Genomic DNA, 21,958 nt, shown 5'->3' on the forward strand with positions numbered 1-21,958 from the left:
CATCCCTCCCTCGGTACAGTGACGTACATGTTTATAGATGTTGTGTCAGAGTGTGTTTGGAGCATGGCTTTAATCGTAGGAAATTGGTTGCCACTTGGTGGTCGTGTCGACCGAGAGTTTTTCCACAACTCTGGCGACGAGAGAGACAGAGAGAGTTCCCCCTTCCCGGAGCTCTCGAATTTCAGCCCTCCGCGTTTTTCTCTCCCTCCGCTGCTCCGTTGCGTGCTCTCTTTTTCTTCGCTCGGGCGATTTCCACGTGGAATGACCGAAACTTTTTCACACACACACACACACGCTCACACAGTTTAACGCCCTTCGGGGGTAAGCCCTCGTTAACTTTTAGGCTGGGATGGAGTTAGCGTGGGCTGCTTTTATTGCTTGCTATCGTGAGAATAAAGGTCTCTCCGTGCTTTTTGCAAAAATCTCTAATTGTAGATCGTTTATGATCATTACAATCAATGGGGTCCTTTTTTTCGACTCATTTTATCAGCGTCGACGAAAAAGAGGCAACGGATTGAGGCGCACACAAATCATGAAAAATTTATGCTGCTCAGGTGACAGTGAGTGTCTCGTGGCTTTTATATTGCGGGGATCGCACCCACGATGTCATTCGAAGTGAGCAAGATCACGAGTGCGATTTCTCGATCGTTGGATTTAGTACGACAACATCCTGACAGTGTTATGGGATTCGCTGTTCGATGTAACTCAACCTCGAAATACGATCGATATCCTGAAGTGTCTTATAAATGAGAAATGGAATATTGATGGCTCGTTAATTTTCGAACATTCAACGCCAGTTCGAAGTCCGCAGTCAAAATAGAGGGAAGAAAGAAGAATTCAATTTGTCGAATTACCCGAAATTTCGAGCTCTCCTCGACGCTCCATCAGTACGAAACGTAATTGTAAACGCGTGTATACTTATCGTAACGAAAGCGACGAATAATGAAGCAGTACGATGACAGAATGTTTGTGAAAAGGCCGGAGAAAGTTCACGAGCGAGAGTTCTTCGACAGTCTCGACGTTGATGTCTTCATTGCAGGGGCCCCCATTGTGGGAACAGAGAATTGCTGGGGGATGCTGCTTCGCTCGCGTTGGGAGACGCGGCAAAAAGTGCGAAACGCGAAAATTTCGGTTCGCTTGATTTACGGTCAGTGCTCATGTGTATAAATACGTATGTAGGCGCGCGAGTCTCCGCGTGTGTGTAAGTATGTGTATAAAGAGTGGACACAGGAGAGAGAGGTGAGTGAGCAGTAAAGCCATAACAGTGTTACCAAAATGAAGAGGTTTAATGCGTGCACGCGGAACTGTCAGCCAACAGCAACGACGGCGGGTGGCTCGGTCATCGCTATATTGCTATACGGTCAGCGTACATGCTTGCTTGACTGACTACCCAGCTCTTTTTTCCTCTCTCGCTCACCTCTATCTTTCCCTCCCACTTTCTCTCTCGCGCTCGTTCCCTTGCGCTGTCGCTGTCTCTTTCCATAGCTGGCTTTTCAGTGGACACCCAGCCGACCGGCCCGGTTTTATTTTACCCAGCTCTCTCGTAAAAACAATCAAGCGGCGCGCCAGCAGCCCGACACACTAAACCTTGATTGTAACTGATGAGGATGAAACTGCAAGTGAGTATAACTCTGCTACATTTTCGAACGCCACTGATTTTTTTATCCCCATAGCCTCATTTCCGATGAGGAGGCCCAAATGTTTTATCAACAGGTAATTAACACGATTGTTATATCCTCGGAGGTCGCAGACGTTCCTTCGAAGAATCAGACCCGCTTGAATGAGCCACATATACGAAGAAAGTAACAAAAGAGTTTCGTCGATTGGATGATGACTCTAGTCGCTCCGAGACCCCCGGAATTCATCAGTGATCAGGAAGTCAGGGATGCTGCCCGGACCCTCAACTGTATGGAGTGTTTCCTACACCACTCCTCGCTTCGACCGTTCCTCACCGGATAAACAATTCCAAAGAGATTAATGATCTGAGGCTTCTCGATAGAATTTATTCTCAACTCTTCATTTTCATTCCATTTAAAGGCTTTTCACTCTAAATCTAAGTGTGTCATTGCTAACACACATTAAGTGTGTTATTGCTAACACACATTAAGTGTGTTCTGTACTTAGCGCCATAAGGAAACCATAGATTTTTAACACACCATAAAGCGTGTAAAAAGTGACCACAAGAAATCTACAATTTGCTTACGGCATTAAGTACAGAACACACTTTACGTGTGTTGGCAATAACACACTTGGATTTACAGTGTTCTGAATCTTCGATCGTGCGTCGTTGACTTTGTTTTCTTTATTGCTTTCAGACAGTTAAACTGAGCTCTAGACACTGATGTTCAAATTTATTTAATTTCGAAACAAATTGAATTTCGAGAGCTGACGTAGTCGGCTTGATTACGAAACACATTCGATATTTATTCAGTCTAAAGATTGAAACGAAATTATAGTCTCGAAAGGCGCGAGGAGGGCTGACCGCAAAGGGCTACTGCATCTGAAATCATCTTCCTTATAGCTCAGCCCGCAGTTTCCTCAATTTGTTAATTACTTCGTTCGGGTATGTATTTGGCAGAAGCCTTCCACACACCAGCTTAACCGCAATTTCGTGGCGCGCGACGAAGATGACTTTTGTCTCTGTCTCCTCCGTCTGTCTCCGCGGGAGAACAGAGAGCATCGTGGTCTGGCGAATTACTGCGTTCCTACTGCTCGACCGCATAAGCTGATATAATAAATTCCTTCGGTGCGCCGAGCATATATATTCTTCAGCAATGACGGCAAAACCGGTTGAAATTTTCAATGAATATTCACAAAAGCTTCCCGATTAAAAGTATCAATCGTAGTGAAAACTATTGATTTAAGGGACTCTGTGAAAGGGAGCAGCTCAAATATGCACGCACGAGAATGTTCCAATGATTTTCGACGCTGTACGAAGGACGTAATTTAGAAGCGAGTTCGTCCTACGACTGCCGACAGTTAATCAATGCTTTTATGAGCATTCTCTCGGTGATGGTAAAACGAGAGTGCGAGAGATCAGCCCACGTACATGCGCCGATATTGCCAAGACTACGAGTAATCCCTAAAGCGATTCGAACGCGGATAGACGCACACACGGATCAGTCGAGCGAGCGTTCCTCGTGTTTGGCGAACTGTATGCATGTGTGTGTGTGTGTGTGTGTGTGTGTGTGTGTGTGTGTGTGCATGGATGAACCAGAGAGCCGAACAAACTAACACGTGCTAACGCAAATTGGCAGACGGTCGCTTTGTCGAAAACTCGGACTATCGTACCCCCATTATTTCTCACCACCCTCGTGCTTTTTCATCCCTCTATACATCACCTTTTTTCCAGCTTCGATACCCGAAGCGCGACTATTGCGTTAAACAGCTCTCATTATACAGCTAATTTACTCCGCTAAATAGTTACACTGATGCCAGCATTTATCGTTGGTGAATTTGATCGTCCAATCAAGAACAACGGACCGTGAAGGTGACTTTTTTTTATCAACGCCAGACAAAAGTCCGGCTTTCGAACGACAAACGATCGTGTCTGTGCATCGAGGAAAACAACGTTGATCGGAGGTTAAGTTAAGGTAGAATTGAAACCGCTAAAAATTGATAAGCTTCGTAAAACCTCCGAAACGAACGTCGACCGATAAGGAGCTGTCCCCAGCACTGATGCCAGCATTGAGCGATTAGATTAGCTCCGATTTAAGTGGATCGATGCCCCAAACTTTATCCGCAATTACCTCCGAAGTTCCCTCGAATTGACTTCCCATAACGCGTGTTGCGAGGGGAACCATTTTGAATTCGTTGGGTGCAATGGCAGTCGGTGCAACGAATCATCGGACTGACAGAGGGTCAAACTACCGATGGCACAATATTTATTTTACGTTTATCGTGGATGTAGCGGAGTCAACACAGGCACACGTCGACTCGGATATTAGGTCGACGGAAATAATATAACGCGGGGAGGAAGGGAACACGGTTGTGAAGAATACACGTGCGCTGGGTACATCGTATGCTCGTTTGCCAGCTAAGTTTTGTTTGCACGGTGTGTGAACCCTTTGGTCTTCCTCCAACTGCGGCCCCCGATATTCTCATTTGTCGAGCAATCGATCGTAGCTTTTTATGTAGCTTTTGGATTACACTATTTTCAATTATCCAATGTTTTTACAAGTTCGATTCACAATAACAGTTGCATTTTTTAAAAGAGTGCTCGTGTATTTTCGCTTTTGTAAACATATCGAATCTCGTCCCAGAATCAGTCTGCATTTTCCGGGGACAACGCAGATCCGTATCCTCGATTAATCGTAACTGTGACGCGCTCACTCTTCGCTTCATTGTTCTCCGCAGCGAGCTTGTAAAACTATTCAGTGGCTGGAGAGGGGGGAAGGTCAAATCGGCCCTATTGCTGTGTACACGTGCTATCGGGATGGGATCTCGATTGTGTTTATCGATCGCGTTCAATGAAAAGAGTAGTTTAATTCGGTGTGCTAGGCGATAATAAATTTGACGAAAATGGCAGCAGTCAACATCGACTCCAGGTTCGAAAAACTGTTGTGAGAGCAGTAAATTGATTGGGAAGATCTAAAAAAAAAATGGTGCGGAAATAAAAGTTAATGTTGAATCGAGTAACGAAATGAGTTTAGGAATCGGTCGTTGAGAATTTTGATGGATGCTGCGCACGATTTTTGTTCGGCGAAACGATTCATGAGGTAGTACGAGCGATAAGCGTCTGTCACAGGGGAGTAGCGAATTGATTGAAATAATTGAACATCAATGACGCAGCTGCAGGATTCGAATGTGATATTAATGCAACGAGAATCAAACGAGCAGCGGGCAGAAACGTTCGGCAGCGTCAGGAGCAGAGCCAGGATGTTGAGAGAGCAGCGGTCTACCAATCGTAAAACAATCATACAATTATTCCAGGAATTTCGATCCCGGTAAAAGAGAGCGGGAGAGAGAATGGGATTGTAGGTTTGTGTCTGCGTGTGTGAGAGTGCGAAATTCCGTAATTAATTTGCCACATCCGAGAGAATTTCGACGTTTACCGGACAGGGTAGGTAACCATAGCGAAGCAGAACAGCGGCATTAATTCGTTATAATTCCGCACGGTGGGAAGGTTTATTTGCCCGTAAAATTGGTCCCGTTCAATATAAACTTAACCCGCGCGCACGGAGCCGATTATTTGCTCAAACAATTTCCGCATCCGGGGTTGCGTAACTGTGACCAATGTTGATATCTGGCACGTGATTAGCCTGCGGTTATACCGTCCGCAGACTCGAGCAAGGGGCCACCGAAAAGGGCAGAATTTCCTCCGCAGCATCACAATCCGATTGAGCTTCGTGTGTTAATTGGCAATTGTTCGACGTAGCGGATCCCGGATGAACGGAGCTCTCGATTCCGATTGATGATCGTCTTCACTCATAATCGAACATTCTCGAAGATCTCCCCCCAAAGAAATTCAAAAAATCAAAAATACGGGAGCGAATGACTCCGCAACAGAAGGTTGTTGGCACAACAAGAGAGCGCAAGAGATTCCCTGCAAGGGTGCGCCAGTCGGAAAACAAGCTGCCGGGAAACGGAGAGTCCTGCGTGTGGATCATGTGGGATGAGAGAGCGTGTCCTGTTTCTGCTCGGGCGGTAAGTGATAGCAGCCAGCCGGTATTCGAGTGCGCGCGACCGCCATGTACACCTATGGACACACGGATACGGCAATATTATGCGAACCGAGAGGTCAGACTCTGGAGCGTTGATCAGCGCTCTTTCTCTCTCTCTCTCTCTCCCTCTTTGCTCCGAATACGCCGCTGAGCATCGCTACCCCCTCGATAGGCACGAGAGACCGCCACCGCAGAGGCCGCAACACGGGAGTGCAGTCGCAGTTAATTTGCTCACTCCAAGTGTGTTTGATTCCCCTAATTAATTGATTGCTAGGGTCACAGTGCGTCGATGCACTGCGGCGCAAGAACCTCGCGATACGGATGGCAGTAATCAAGTGTTGCTGCATAACGTGCGTTCGCACACACACACACACTCACTCCGCCTTGCTCCACGATGTCGGCTCACTCCGTTTTACCCTTTGCACAAGCGCGCACCCACTTTACGCATACATTTATACATAAATAAATATCTCTTGGTCGCTGTGTGCGCCTCATATTTCGCTTCCACAACCCCCTGGTACGTCAACCACTTGACGCACATTTGACCGCTTTATCCTTCGATCTATGTGATTACCGGTCAGCAAGATACATCAACCGGAGTATCGGCATTCAGGGCTCGACACAAATCATCACTCTTGTTAACGCGCGCATATACGATCAGCAGCGATAACGATGCCACGTTCGATTCCTTTATTTTTCATTTCAAACGAATTCGCCCCTTTAAGAGTGTGGATCAGTCGATTCAACTCACTTGGAACTTTCGAAACCGATATTCCCTGACACAGTTTGATCGATTAAAAAAAGGCTCTGGCAGCCTACGCAGAACGATGGCGAAAATCGGCTGACAGAGCCTTTTTTTAATCGGTTAAACTTTGCCGAAGAATTTCGATTTCGAAATTTGCAGCTATTAATTCCCCCGTAATTTGACCACTGGAAAATAATTATCCAGAATTCACTGTTGCTCTCCATACGATATATTTGAATTGAATTTCCTCTTCCTAGGTTTCGATTATGAATGAAAATGGGCAATCAGTCTAGTTAAAATGTTGATAAAAGATATCCTTACACTCACCGAGATGACCATTCTCGTAGTAGTCACCGTTATCCATACGATGCTTTTTGAGAGAATGTTGGGGATGGTGTCCGGCTGCAGCTGCTAGATGACTCGCTGCGAGGCTCAAACCAACGGAGGCTCTCTTCGGGGGTCTTCCTGGCCTGGAGCTGTGCAGTGGTAGAGAGTTACTGTGGTTAGAGACACCCGTCATCGAGGTAACGTCTTACCCCGAGCATCGCGGTTTAACCGCTCATATGCTTACTGCATATCCATTCTTTGTTTCTCTTTTTTTCTCTCGAAATTGCTGTATACAGCAGGCCATGAGATCGAAGAGTAATCGAACGTAATATCTCAGGACTACAGATGCGAAAAATCGTTCTTTAGCGTCGAGTCAACTCGATGCGAATTACGATTATTTGTAATTGTTTTACTGAAACATTATTTTCATCGCGGTTACCCTTCGAAACGTTGTTCTTTGTATACAGCAGTGTCTGTTTCAACTCTCACTAAACGAATCGAGAGAAAAACATGTTGCAAGTCATTTGGTAACGTGGAAAAATCTCACGATTCGTTCCACTGAGCTTCGATCTGCCACTGACCACGTGAAACTTTGAACGTTTTCTCAATACCCGAATCTCTTTGTATCCGGAGCATCGGCTTCACGATACTTCCATCGATTTATACGTCTTTTGCGAATACAAAGAGGACTTTTGAGGAGAGAAAACCGAAAAAGTGCACACGATAATCCGTCATTGAATTACAACACTTAAATACCAAACTGATTTATTTGCGGATTAAAGTGACAAGATAAATCTATAATTGGTTCGAGAACGAGACGACGATTTTTCAGGCTGTTTCGAGAATAGCGAAGTTCTTCATCGTGGAGGAATTTTCTAATGGAAAATTTCCGAAATTAAAGTGTTTTCGAAATGACGGATGACACGAAATGCGTCAAAGGTTTCGCGGATTACACTTTTGGCATTTTTTTATTTATTTATTTATTTTTTTTTTAATTTCGTTGGAACCGGATGCGTAACAATCGGGGATCGAGGCGCGGAGGAAGAGAAAGACAGAAAGACGGAGTGTAAGCGCGGCTGTTAGGAGCAGCGATGTTCATTTTTCATAACGGCAGGCGCCAGTGAGGCGCTCTCTCACCGGCAACACTCACGCCTCTTGTTCTCCTCGCACTTACACGCACAAAAAGGCGGGAGGAAAAGGGACGGAGATCGAAAGCACGCCCTCGTGGACCTTCGACGGCGAATCCTTCTCTCTCGTACGTAGAGGAGCAGCGAGAAAAAGCGAGAGTGCGAAAACGAGAGATGGAGATATGCAATGCAGGAAAAGAAAGAGAAAAAGGAAAAGCGGAAATTCGGGAGGCTTCGAGCGCAGGAGAGAGAGAGAGAGAGAGAGACGGAGAGGAGGGAGATCGAAGTCGTTCGGAGTGCGAGCGAGAGGGAGCCCGAGCATCGGCGACCTTTTCACTCCCGTTCATCGTTCCCTCCTCACTCTTGACGCCTGAACAACCTTCTTGCTCCCTGCGTATGCACGCACCGTCAAAATCCTCCGCAGGTTCTCAGCTCGAAAAAAAAACTTCCATTTGTTTTATTCCTCACGAAAATTCGCCACCTAAGCTCAAAAATATTCGATGCACCGTTCCTCCCCCTTCATTCGACAACGATTTTCGGCCTCCGCGTTGAGAACCTACGCGACACGGTAAGCGAGCAATCTCGTAGTAGACCGGACAGATTTGTGAATCTAATTTTTCATCCCGTCTCTACAAACGCTGGCGCTTTTGCCGCCTGCTTTTCTCCTCCCACCCTCACCCTTGCTCACTCTTGACCCTGTCAAATCCTCGCCTCCAATTCCATTTTCTATTTTCAAAACCCGCCACTAGAGAAAACCAACGAAGACTGCTCGTTCTGGCGTTACGTTTCTACAGCTTTTTTAACTTCGAGCCGATCGAGTTGATCGATTTTCAAACGAAGAATTTAACACTCGGTTCAATTTAATCCGTTATCGAATATGAAAAATTCCAAAATGCATCAATGACATCACATTTTTTCGACACTCTTCTCGCATGACTCTCCGTAGAAACCAATGATCGAGCACGAATTAAGCGAGTCTCGTTGATCACACCGTTCCACTCCCCCCTTTTCTCACATTTTCGTCGTTCATAAATTTAAGAAATTTTTCATCAATCTATTTCGCACATTTGCGAACTCTCGCGCATTCAAGTCCCAAAAGCCTCTTCCACACCACCATTTTTGTGCTTAACAACAAGCGTGATGTGCTTTCTCGAAGCGCACGCGTGCTATTCAGCTTGAAAAAGTGGTATCGTGTGCAAGGAGCTTAAGCTTAGCACGAAGAGAGAAAGAGCGAGAGAGGAGAGAGTCGCTGCTCATTCCAGACGGTTCTGAGACGGTGAGAGACAAGAGCGCTGTTTTATACGCTCGGAGAGCGCGGGCACGAGTTCTCTTATAGGCGTTGATCTTTTAAACCGCTTAGCTTCAGGTTACACCGAAAACAAGAGCGCACTCTTCGAGACTCTTAACCGCTCGCGCATAGTTTATAAAAATAATCTAACAACAATCGGATCGGGAGCGCAAAAGTAGACGGAAAATGTTTTTGTTATCGTTGAATACACTAGAATTTGAATGGAATTTTGAACCGAGAGTTTTCAGATGTTTTCAGATGGTCGCGGATTCGTTGCGCGTTTTCATCGGCATCATCGTCGTTCGCAGCCAGTACTCCAATGCTTGTTTCGTTTTATTTTTATCGGGGCGCCAGGGACTCCCATGCCGTTTCTTTGCTTCGAGGCATCGAGGCAAAGTTTACACCGCATAAAGAACCGACGGGTTAACTAACCTTCCGCGAAATTGGCCAACCGAGCGGCGATAATCCTGCGTCTGAAACGTCAATCTACAAAATCCTCGTGCGATGTGTGTATACCTCGGGCCACAGAGCGACGAATGAATTAAACGATCGCCCACAGAGCGCGCGAAGATATATTCCAACTAAAATCAGAAGCGCGCGTCTCTCGAGCCTCACTTTAATGGAACAGATTTTATGCTCGCACGGTCTGAAATGCCCATGGAGCTTTGAAATGAAATTCTTTTTATTTCGTTATTGCCATTGCGATTCGATACTTTATTCCGGTGTCAACTCGGTCATTGTATTTTATAAGGATCGAGAATTTTTTCGTTTCGAATAAAAGGATTTTCCGTCACCGAAGTTACGACTGAGAACGTGTTGAAGGAAGAAATTGTTCTGAGCTGCCGATGAAAAGGAATCGACATTGCAACCGAATGATTTTTCCTTTGGTCTCGCGAATGTATTTTGCTTCCACAAAATTCAATAACGAAAATGGGCTCTCCGCGGTAATGCGGTTGTGATTTAATTTGAAAATGAGTCCCCATAAAAAGGCAGTTGGCTAATTTTCTCCCGGGCTCATAAATCACTTGTTTCAAAATCGAAATTGGGCGTAATCGCTCTCAAAAAGTGTGTTGGACAGCTAAAGTAGCCGAGTTTATAGACGATAAACACGGCTACTTTATTTTTCGTCGGACAGTCCGCGTCTCGATTTCGAGAGACAACTCGCGAGCGATACCGAAAGGGAAGTTGAGAGGAGAGAAGCACGCTCGAAAAATCGGGAGAGGAAAAGGATTGGCATAAAATATTCGGAATACGTGGATTGGCACAAAGTGCAAGCGATATTTCGTGAAATACGCGAGGCAGAGATATATATCTCCCGACATTCAGTACTTGTGTATAGAAACGATAATGGCACGTTTGCGGCAATAAATGGGCGTAAGATCGAGTACGATTTGAGAAATTATTGAGAATCGACGTTTCGTATATTTAATGGCCAGCAGTGGAGAGAAGGAGATCTGTATATATACGAGAGCCGCAAAACTTATCGAGACTTTCTTCACGTGCTTTTCCCTCCCCGGAACACGTTTCGCTCGAGCACGTCGTTTATGCATTGCGCAACGAGCAAAGAAAAAGGAAAATGAGGAACAAAGAGAGCGAGAGAGAAAGAGAGAGGGCACAATTACAGAGTTCGATTTGCATTCTTTATCGAGTTTACTCTCGCCAACCGATGTATACACGTATATACGAGCGCGCCCAACGACGTCTCTATATCTGTATCAACGCGTGATTTGCAGAGGAATGGTGGAGGAGTGAATGAGAGAGCTGCGCAGCACACTCACGCCCCACAGGAAACTTGCCATGTGGACTCGATTTATCGAAGTCGCAGGATCGGAAACCGCGAACCGATTTTATCGACAAACGAATGTGTACAGTTCACTCCGTGCCAATGCGAACTCCGATGATCTCTGATCTGAGCTCCTATACTTTCGTAAGCGAACGTTGCGAAACTTTTCCACCCGGACAGTTGTTTTATTGGACTCGTAACTCGGGAAAGATGTTCGATCACAGGCTCATCATCGTCGCAGTTTTTTCTCAGCTTCGCTACGATGGAACTCAAGATTTTTCTACAATTGGATCGAGGCGGAGTTGAGTCGGAGAAACTTCAACGATAGCGGTGCTCGAAACGAGGAAACTCTTGAAAAAAAACGTGTCAACGAGAGTTTATTCGCACGAAACGCGCACGGAATCAGGGGACATGGTCGATGCGAGAGGAGGGAAATCGGAAAGGCACTGCGGAAGCGAAAAATACGTTTGTTTGTATATCGCTGTGTTGTTTCGGAGATTCTCGATCAAGTCGCGGAGAGTGTGTTGCGTGCATAAGTGCTCGGTTCGATTCGAGCCAGGTGTTGTCGATCCAACCGTGCTGGCTCGCCACGAGCGATCGAATCTTCCTTGTATTGCTTCCATTATCGTCGGGAATCTATCATGATATCGACTCATAAATAGTCCCGGAGATGGGGAAAAGAAAACGGGCATCGAAACGGTCGAATGAAGGACGGAAATTATTTTTGGAGGATCGAACTAAAATATAGGAGCTTTTACAGCGATGTTGAAAGAGGAAGAAAACATGGAGGGGCGATGAGCGATCGATCGGACGTTCTCGATCTCGCGTCGTTATTATTTTCTCGAAATATCATCGTTCGGTGACCTACACAATTTCGATTTATCGACAAAAATCGTAGGCGCGATCCGCACGAGAGCAAACATTCGCGTTGGAGCGGAGTCAAAGTGCACAAACTTTCTCACTGCACAATCCGAGAACATCGCAGTTGATTATTATGCATTTGAAGTATAATGAATGGCTCTGCTAAATTACGATGAGGATCGTGGTGCAAAGACAGAGATGAGAAACAGGCGACTGGGGGATAATGAAAAGAAGGAAATCTAGAAAAAGGTTTTGTTAAGCATGGGAGTTAAAGCTTGTGCACTGAGAGATAATGACCTACCGCCTCCTTCACGTGAATAATTCATGTTTCGAAAAATTCTCTCCGCATCGTTAAGCGGCTCGCAACATCGATGCATATAATAAAGAAATATACAAAGGAGCAAGAAAGAAAATTACGAGTCTCGTTATTTATCGATGGCAGAGACGAAACGATCGTTTTATCGAGTCTCGCTGCTCGAATTTTTCAACGCAGTTTCCTTCGGACACGCTTTCCAATGAAACTATTCAAATGCTTTCCAATAAATATAAATTCCTACAAATATAAAACGAGCCTATTGGCTTTGGTGGCAAGACCAGGGGCCCGCGCGATTTCCACGGAAGCGAGCGCGTAATTAAGACAATTAAGGTACTCGCTATAAATCACACCGGTGCGCTCATCTACTTAGACGATATCGGGATCGCGGATCTACACGCGTTCCGGCGAACGACCGCGCGTTCGATGCCAGACTTCTGATTTATGTTTTATCCTACTGTTATGCAGTCTCCATTATTTCTATCATTTTTCCTCCCCCCACCCCCCCCCCCCCTTCCCTTCTCCCGCGCTATCTCAACATTTTTATCTCCGGAATCTTGAATACGAATCCAACTTTTCGCCGGTGATGAAGACTCCCTTCAATTGCGCTTGACATTCGCGTGGAAAATATGCAACGATACGCGGCCAGCGGAACATCCGTTAGAGTAGAGACAAAAAACTCGTTCTTCCATCGTAAATGTGTCACGTTAAACTCTCCCGCAGACGGCGGAGAATCGCGGCTTCAAAAAATGGAAAAATTATTACTCCTTTTCTACACGGTTTCTACCATTCCACGTGAATCTTCCGAAGAAAAAATATCTTTTCAACCGTTATTCCCCGTGCACATTTTACTCCGCTCGATACAAACAAAGCAACGATTTTGTTAAGTACTCGATCGAGGACGAGAAAGGTCCGGAAAGAGATCGAGGAAAGAATGCATTTTTTAGAGGCGACGGAGAGAAGGGGAGAGAGCGATAGAGCGATCGAGAGGAACCATAAATTGTCAATTTCGAAGTCAATTTGCCCGGGCTTAGCAATCGGTTGCTGGTTAATTTCAAGGTGAATTGTGTCCAATATGGGTATATTATTAATGGCCCTACTGCAGAGGGATAGGGTGCAACGTGCTGTACGTTTGTCTCTATATATATTCGTCGGTGAACATTCGAGAGGGTTCGAGCCCCGTTTTCGCGCATTGCGTTCGCAAATCTATCGCTCCGGGGCCAAACGAACGAACATATCGAATAACCGCATATTCTCCGGCTGCCTGCATACATAGGTGCGCGCATCGATGTATGGAGTTGTTTGAGTTTACCACAGCACACCCGTTGCCCAGGATTAAATGTTTTGCCAATGTTACGTATCTGCTTTCCGACGCGATACGAAATTTTCATACATTGGTCACCGAAAAGTTTATATAATTAAGTTAGTCATCGGAGCTTGAGGCCGCTCGGGAATTTCCGTCGATTCGCGATGTGCTCGCGGACGAAACAAATTTTTGCTGAATCATATTTTCATATTTTCAAACACTTTTGAGGAAACTAAATAAGAAAAATGAGAGAGAGCCAATGAACTTTTGCAGTTTTTCTGATGGAAAAACCTTCCCGAGGATCAATTTACTGATTTTTTATTTATACCGCAGTTTATTGAGACCGATGCGACGTTGAATTTCTCCGTGCTGCGGAGACTATACGAACGAAAAATTTACCTGCGCTGCGATAAAGATTTTCAGAGTCTCAGTCGACGATGCAAGGAAACCTCGTCCCTTCCTTTCGTTTCATTCTCATCTTTTATTGTTCACAATTATAACAAGGGAGGTCTGTTCGAGTCGCCACATGCGCTCGATCCCCTCGCGCACTGCCCAAGATAGACCGGCGCCTTATCTAATGAATTACGAGCGAGAAGGTGAAAAGTTTTCTTATCTCGCGGCATCCTGCGGCTACCGAGTTGCGCCGAGCAAATATGAGCAGGCTTCCATTGCAATGTAACTGAATTAAAAGAGTGTGAGAAACATGAGCGACGAGAGAACAGGTGACGTAGAGTGTGAAAGAACGAGTAAACTCGACTTTATGCATATGCATATGCAGATGCATAATTACAAAATAAAAAAAAAATTATTCGAATGAAAGAATCGCTTTGACAACGAGCTTTGATCGGGTGTTTTTCACGAATCCTTCTCCGAGTTCTTTTAATAAATGTTGGGGAAATTTTCAGCACATTTTTATCCTCACATTCACCGTAACGAATCGATACCAAATAAAAATGAAGATTCAATTTTTTTTTATCGCTCTTTACGCGATATAAAATCGCACGGAATTTTTCTACATACAAATACGTATATTTTCACGCCTCGTTGAGCCTCCAAAGCCGTGTTCTTGAGCACGCAAAAACGTAATCGAAATCGTGAATGAAGCGCATACCGTGATATAAAAAATAAATATCCGTCATGGCTCATAGAATCTCCCTGCTTTTCTCTACGATTCCCAAGACACATTCAAGAAAATAAGCTACTCGCACCGCTTCTCAATAAGGCATCAAAGACCCTCGAGCTACTTTTTTCCACTTTATTATTTTGGGGGAAGCTGATGCAATTTGCAGTGCAGGGCTGAATTTCACGCCGAATTTTCCTTCGCAGAGTCGTAGGGACTGAAGTGGGTCACGCGAAGCCCATGCAAGATTCATTGCAGCTCGAGCGCTTTCGAGCGATCTTTGAGTTTCTGAATTTTATTCAAAAGATTTTGAAGCGATTCACTCCTTTTGGGAGCCCCCACTTCCCCCGAATGTCGTCGCTCCACAGACCGAGCGAACGTTCGCTTCTCGTTGCATCTTTCTCATTGATCGAGTGCAGTAGACACTCAGATTTTATAATTCGGAGTGAGAGTCACTGCACCTAAAGGAGAGAGCGCTCGAAGCAGCCGAGGGGTTGGTCTCCGCAGTCGAATTATCATCTCTCGGTCGTTCTGTCGTGGGCGAATATCGCGCGACAGAGAAAAAGACCGGGAGACGAGTGAGAGGGAGAGAAAAAAGACAGCACGAGGAGGGATCGAGAGTGCGGAATACTATTCTATTCCTCAACCCCTCGTAAAGCTTCGTCGCATGCAATTCCCGTCATAACAACGACTTCAATTTTCGTCAAAAGTCTTTCCGGGCGTCGGTTTAGGTCTGGAGAGTATATTTTCATCGTCATTTCGCAAAAGAGAGTCCGCGAGAGGGAGAAAGAGGGAAATGCTGCGACACAAAATACACAGACTGGATATGCCCCGGTGTTTCCGGCCCCTTCGATTTCTCGCTTTATAAACTCGATTGCCGACACGCAGAAATCCGACGTTTTTTTTCCCAACCCCCTCATCTCTTTCTACTTCTATTTCTCTCTCGTCTTACACGATATTTTCCAAATTATAAATTTTTACGACTCTCCGTTCGTTTTACTTTTTTTCCGCTCTCCTCGCCCTGGACTTTCCTACCCGACGCCGTGTGCGATTGGATATCTTCTGATTTCACACACGCATCGAGCGTGAATAAGTCGTGATATCGTGCCAGAAGCTCAACCCCGTACGAGAGCCTCAGAAAGGGTCCAGAGACCCAGCCCCCTGCAGAAGGCTTTCAACTTTTGTTGGAACTCCAAACCGTGATCGAACGATTGACCGAGTGTTACTGATTTTTTTTATCAACACAAGAAACGAGCGAGTTGGGTGAGCGAAAAATTAAGTGAAATTTTGAGTGTTTCATATTTCTGAACGAACCGAGAATTTCGGTAGTTCGAAATTTCGCTCTTTTCATCCACGCCAATCTTGTGATTCGAGCAACAAAAAATCCACGTTAAATTCGACGTGCATACGATTCGACATTCGCAGCAGCCCACGAGCGATCTCGTGCGCACTGGCAAACTCTCGGAGCTTCGCCCCTCGGCAGGAGACGAGCGCCCTCGCTGTGTAAGCGAGCCGGAAAAAGTATATTTTCTAATAACCACAATGTAAAGCAGGGGTGCGTTGCACAAAAGAAATCTTAACGTGTGCTCTCCTTCTCAAATATGGTATATGATGTTAAGAAACGAAGAAAAGGAAGCGAGCGCGAGGACGAGGGAGGAAGCGAAAGGGGCGTTTTTGTGTTATATACACAAATACATTTATACACGTAGGAGATCGTGCCAGGGACTTATCTTAGTAATATTGGATTAAAACTTATGCCTTCCACGGTTGCAATATGTTATTTTTATTGCCAGTGGCTTTGCATAATATTCGAAGGCATTGGGGTGAATTTCACGGATCCTTTTGCGCATGGGGAGGGGGTTGAAACGCCTAACGGGGCTAATTTTAATATTTCTTTCCCCCTGCTCTGTCCCTGCGTTTCTTTCTCTCTCCTAATTTCGACTCTCTTCCTGTGCATCACGATTCGGTGTTGAAGCAGAGTTAAGTAGGTAAGGAAGAACAGAATATTTAGGCGCGCGTGTGCATGTGCGTGTGATCATAATCAAAGTACGGCGGAGCTGTCCGGGCGTTTATTTATTCATGTCGCAGGTTGCAGGAGGAGCCTCTTCATCGGAGAGAGAAACTCGGTGAGCTCGTGTGTGTAGTTTATTCCATTTTTTCTCATTCCCCGGGCTCAACTCAAATAACAAATAGAAGCCACCCGCTGGCATTTTTCTCACGAAACGTTTTGACTTCCCACGATTAAACAGCAGGCGTGGACCGACGATGGAGACTTTGCGGTCGTGAATTCGGCCGGGAGATTAATCGCCGAGTTACGGAATACGAGGCGATATTTTCACCTCTGGAAAATAGAGATCGGAGTGGACAGAAATGAGAGAAAAAGAGATGTCAAAAGGGCGAAGAGCTTTTTTCATCTCCCACCAACTTCTGACCCGCATTCGCGTCTTATTTTTCCATTTGCATTTATCGAACAAAAAAAATAAAGAAACGATACACGCTCGTCGAAGAGGAATAAAGCTGTCAAAAATTGGGGGCGTACGAGGGAAAAACGTAAACGAAAAAAACAAACGTGCTTACTCTCCTTTCAATTTAGTGGACCCTTCGCAGCAAAACATATCTCCATTACCTCTGGCACACATGTGCACCTCAATACCAAACCCCTCCGCATGACCACACGCGATACACGCGTTTCGCTCGTGAAAAAAAAAAACCCCACTGCCATCTCAACTACCATCTTCTCTCCTCCTCTCCGGAGATATACTAAGAATGAGAAATATTTTAATTGAAAAGTGTGCGAGTCGCTCCTCGTCTGCTAATATAAATCAAGCATTCGTGACCATGGGGAATACCGGAGAAATGAGTTTTACGGGCATTACGAGAAAAATAATTGTTTCTCCTCTCCATTGATGGTAAGTTCTTATTAAAAATAATGACCAAATCGATCAAAATGTTTTATACCGCTGTGCAGTGAGAAAAGCTTGCGACACACGTTCTCGCATTCTCGTGTGTAGCAACAAGATTTTTTAGTGTTCGAGATTCGTTCGTGTAGTGCGTAAATGAGTTCGGTATTGACGTTTCATGATCGCATCTGTATGCAGGGGAAGAAAAAACATCGAAATAAATTACGATCGTCGCCGCGTCTTGCTCGTAATCCCAGCAATCTTGGGGGCGTATAGCTGAGTCCCAGAAATCACATAATCCTGGCAATTTGAAGCGCGAGGAACCGCGGTAAAAGATTATGCCGCGGAGGAGCGAAAAATCTCGTTGGATTCTGCGTGCTCGTGTATACACGCATGCTTACGCGCGCGTAATCCCGTTCCCAGGAATGGCTGCTGCTTCGACACTCACGAAATATTTCGTTCAACATCGCTTTCATTGTCACCTTTTTACGCGAGTGAAACATCGATTCTGATTTTTAGGCTTCCAATAAACGTCACAGCGAAAAAGTACGGTGAAAAAATGTCTTGCTCATTATCACGGTGACACGACAAAATTCGACGAAGCTGAATGTATTTAAAATTAACGGAAAGGAAAAACCGAGCGGAAAAACAGAGAGCGACGAGCCACCGGGGAGGCCGTGGGTGAGGAAAAAGTTTTTCGAGGCTCGTTGCGTGTGGTCGTTTCGGTTAAGAATCTCGGGCTGCTGCCGGTACGTGCACCGGAGCTCCATATATTTCTCGTGCAAAAATAATCAAGCAATTACGACAGGCGCCCGGAACAATGACCGAAACAGTGAGAAGCTTCTGCGGGACCATTAATCACATTCACAAAAGATACGAGAGCGTGCGCCGCCCGCAGTACTGAGGAACAAGACCAGGGACAGATCACCGAGAAGAAAGGTGTGCGAAGGGGCTCGTGTGTGGAGACGATACAAAAGCTGCTCCGCAGAGCACCGCAGTGAAACAGGACCAAGAGAAGCCGACAAATACGACGGACCAGAAACGAAAACTGGTTTGAAAAAAAGGTGATGACGAGAACGAAGAATTAAAAAAATGCGAATAAAAAAATTGAATTCTCTCTCTCTCGAAAAAAAAAAAAAAACAAATAAAGTCGAATAATTGCGGTTCAATCGACACGATTATAAAAGTTTCCCGCTCAAGTGCGTAATCTAATTATAGAAAAATTAAAGACTGAAGCAATTGGCACGATTCGAAGTATTTATTTGCGATATCGTAATTGCAATTGGAATGAGAAAATCTGCTTTGGAAATTCAGCGATAGTCGATACTTCGCTTTTTCCATGTTACACCGTTCAGTGTTGCTAATTTCAATATATAAACGATAAATCCATGCTCACGATTTTACGACTTTGAATTATAAATAATGAAGGATTCTAGCGTCCTGCGCGTTCAATACGCGACTACCTGCGGAGAGGACGGATTCGTGTGGTCCAGCACAGCTCTGCTCCAGCAGACGAGAGACAACTCTTTCCTTCCTTTTCCCTTTCGCTCTCTCTCTCTCTCTCTCTCTCTCTCTCTCTCTCTCTCTCTCTCTCGGTCTCCCTCTTTTTTATCTCTTTCCTGTATGTATGACACGCTTTTACGAGCCATGGGAATGCGATGTTCGAGTGTCAGATCGAAATAATAAAAGGCTCTTTCTCTCTTCTTTCTCTCTTGCTTGTTCTCGTGTGGTTTCTCTGAACAAAGGTCGTGGCAAACCGATGCATAAACTCGAAACGACTTATGGGGCTGACCCCTGTATTTTTGAAATATACGTTTGTTGAAATATTTGCAAAGAAAGAGAAGAAGAGAGAGAGAGAGAGAGAGACAGCTGCAGGTCTCGACGTTGAATTCGTTCGCTTTATTAACTCGTTAAAACTCAGGCGGATGAAGCTACGTTTTTTTCAGTATAAACTCACCAAAAAGGACCTTACTCCACAAGGAGACGTTGACGATTAACACAAATTTCAACGAATGCCATGTTACTCCAAATTAAATGAACGTTTCGATGCATTAAATATGACATTAATTATGAAAATTTTCAGCCAACGACATTCGAGTATTAATCAATTTAATCGAATTTACAGTGACCTCTCATAACAATAATAGTTCTAATTATGAAAATAATCATTCCGCAAACGGGGTTGTGTGCGTTTATTAACGTGTCGTTTGCGATCAAGGCTGAAAATGATTTGATTGTCGATCACAGAGCGAAGGCGTTTACTATACCAAAGACGCTCGTGACTTTGATTACCCGTTCGAAAAAATAAAAGTGCAAAATACACTGCGATCGAATGCACACGAAGGTAATTGCAAATAGTTTTAATGCGTGCAAGCACAAAATACTGTGAATATTTATCTCGTGAGATCTATCTCTGGATGCGGCTATAAATATCAGATTCCAGTGCACCTCATTATTTTTATTGTAATTGTTATTATTAAGGTTTTAATCACGTAATTACGATGGTTGTCGGAGCCGAAGCTTTAGTGACTCTGTCAATGGTGTTAAATGTAATAATTCATAACTTGATCAAGTCTGAAGCAGTGACTCGCAGTGTTTTTTCCCTTTTTGTCCCTTCCACCGATTCCCCCTTTCCCTCCCTCGCACCGCGTTGGTCTGGCCACAAGAGAAATAATTAAGGAATTATTTCGTTCCAAAGAGAGGAGCAAGGCTGTTCTTTTGCGCGGAGTGAATATTATAAAGTAAACTGGAGGGATTCCATCGGACGCTCGAAGCTTTTGGAAAAGGGCTTTGGAAGACTGCTGCTCGGCGAGGACGAGAACGCGCCGAAGAGGTCGACGTCAACGAGAGAACAAGGAATAAAACCGCACGGGATTCTTCCCTCTTCGCTAAATTGTAATTAAATATCAAACGCTCGCAATTACTTTGGTGCACCTGCTTCTCATTCTCGTTGGGTTATTCTCGCGCGATTTTGCGCGCAGCGCACATTCGCACACGCACACTCTCGCCGTCTCTTTATGATCTTCGCTCCGATGCACACTTCTTTTTATTTCAGGATAGAAGATCCTGCCGTATGTGACTCGGACGGACTTATTTGGAGATCGCCCGACAGCAAACGCAGAAGGGGACACGTCAGTCGAATTGCCGGGTTCGCGGGCTCCGCAAGAATATGCTGACGAATTCGGCCACCAGGATGAATGATGATTGCGAAGAGGAGAGCCGTTTTTTAAAGGAAAACTAGCTGCTTCGCATTCGTATCTCTGAATAAACACAGAGGCCAATCGAGTCCAGTTATAATTCCCCGTTGGCAGCGCGACTGCGCTCGAGCCGCGCATGATCCTCATTTACATCTTATGGAATATGAATACGAAGCCAGCAGATATTTTTATTCGCGTATACCAGCATTTGCGTATGCGCATATTATCCTCGCAATGGCCGGCGATTAATTACTCGTTTCTCGCGCGTTACGGGACTGCTCTGTAATATTTTTATCCTGTTCAGGATGTGAAGCACGCCGGTTTATCGTTCGATCTCACTCGACACAATTTTCTCGATCTCCGCGAATCCCGCGCAGCCATATTAATTCAACAAAAATAGCGAACCCCGCGCGTGCACTCGCTCTTGATTGCGACTAGTAAACGAGAATGAACTCATTGACGAGCCGCTTATCCTGGGTGGCAATCTTCTCCTTATTTCCCATCCAACTAATCAATCAAACCCCACTTTAAAAAGTCCCGACGCGTCTGCTCCACGCGGAGAGTCTAGAGCTCGCTGCTACCATTCGTTAAGTGCAAGTTCACCACTTTTTTGCCACTTGCCATCTGTAGCCTTAAACTTTCTTCGTACGGATGCGCCTGCCTCGTCGCACCTCGTTCCTTCAGCTCCAGAAGAAATCTCATTGATTTACGAAGCTATCGAAAAAAGCGTTAAAATCACGCGTATAACGGTGGACCGAATTCCAGACTATGCCTCATTCGCGACCTCTCAATCGTGCCAACGCTCTCGTTACGCGGCCCCCGACCCCGACAAGAATCGAAATAACGAGGCTTTCCCATTGCGGCGCGCGCGCGTCAACACCGCGCTCTCGTCTTCTCCCCCGGATCGGTGCTTTTTCGAGCGCACTTTTAACACGCGATAATGTTGCACAGGCAGCACGCGTCAGTTTAGCCAGAACGAGAGCACAGCCGGGGCAATAGTTATGGTAAAATGTGCGCGCAAGAGTAGCGAACATGCTACGAGAGGTGAGAGCGGCGATGTGCGGCAGAAAGGAGCTGGAAATAACGGGGTGATCGGTCCACACGCGTGGACGTTGTCGGTTTGCGGTTGACCCGTTGCGCCCGCTAAGTCCGCTCGCCGATACCTCTGCGGTTGAGAGCCATGCCGACCCTATAAATACAGATACATTGAGAGCCACAGACGACCTGGTTACACCGCAAATCCTCAGTCGACAAACAATAATACGCAAGCCGAGCGCTCTCTGTGCGACCGACACCGCCCGCGGACCGCTCGAGCATCTCCGAACAAG

General features: G+C 45.4%; 1 protein-coding gene across 4 annotated transcripts in view; it reads right to left on the reverse strand.

Annotated features, from left to right (window-relative positions):
- Positions 1 to 21,958, reverse strand: part of dac (dachshund) — a 235,431-nt gene that overhangs the window by 131,668 nt on the left and 81,805 nt on the right. For 2 of the 4 annotated variants that reach the window (XM_043411374.1, XM_043411371.1), the window contains exon 2: positions 6,730 to 6,884. In XM_043411374.1, the coding sequence (XP_043267309.1) occupies positions 6,730 to 6,884 (155 nt within the window). The remainder of the gene's footprint in view (positions 1 to 6,729; positions 6,885 to 21,958) is intronic. The other 2 variants (XM_043411373.1, XM_043411372.1) reach the window with 2 other exon arrangements.

The sequence above is a fragment of the Venturia canescens genome, chromosome 2 (assembly GCF_019457755.1).
Source record: "Venturia canescens isolate UGA chromosome 2, ASM1945775v1, whole genome shotgun sequence".
NCBI lineage: Eukaryota > Metazoa > Arthropoda > Insecta > Hymenoptera > Ichneumonidae > Venturia > Venturia canescens.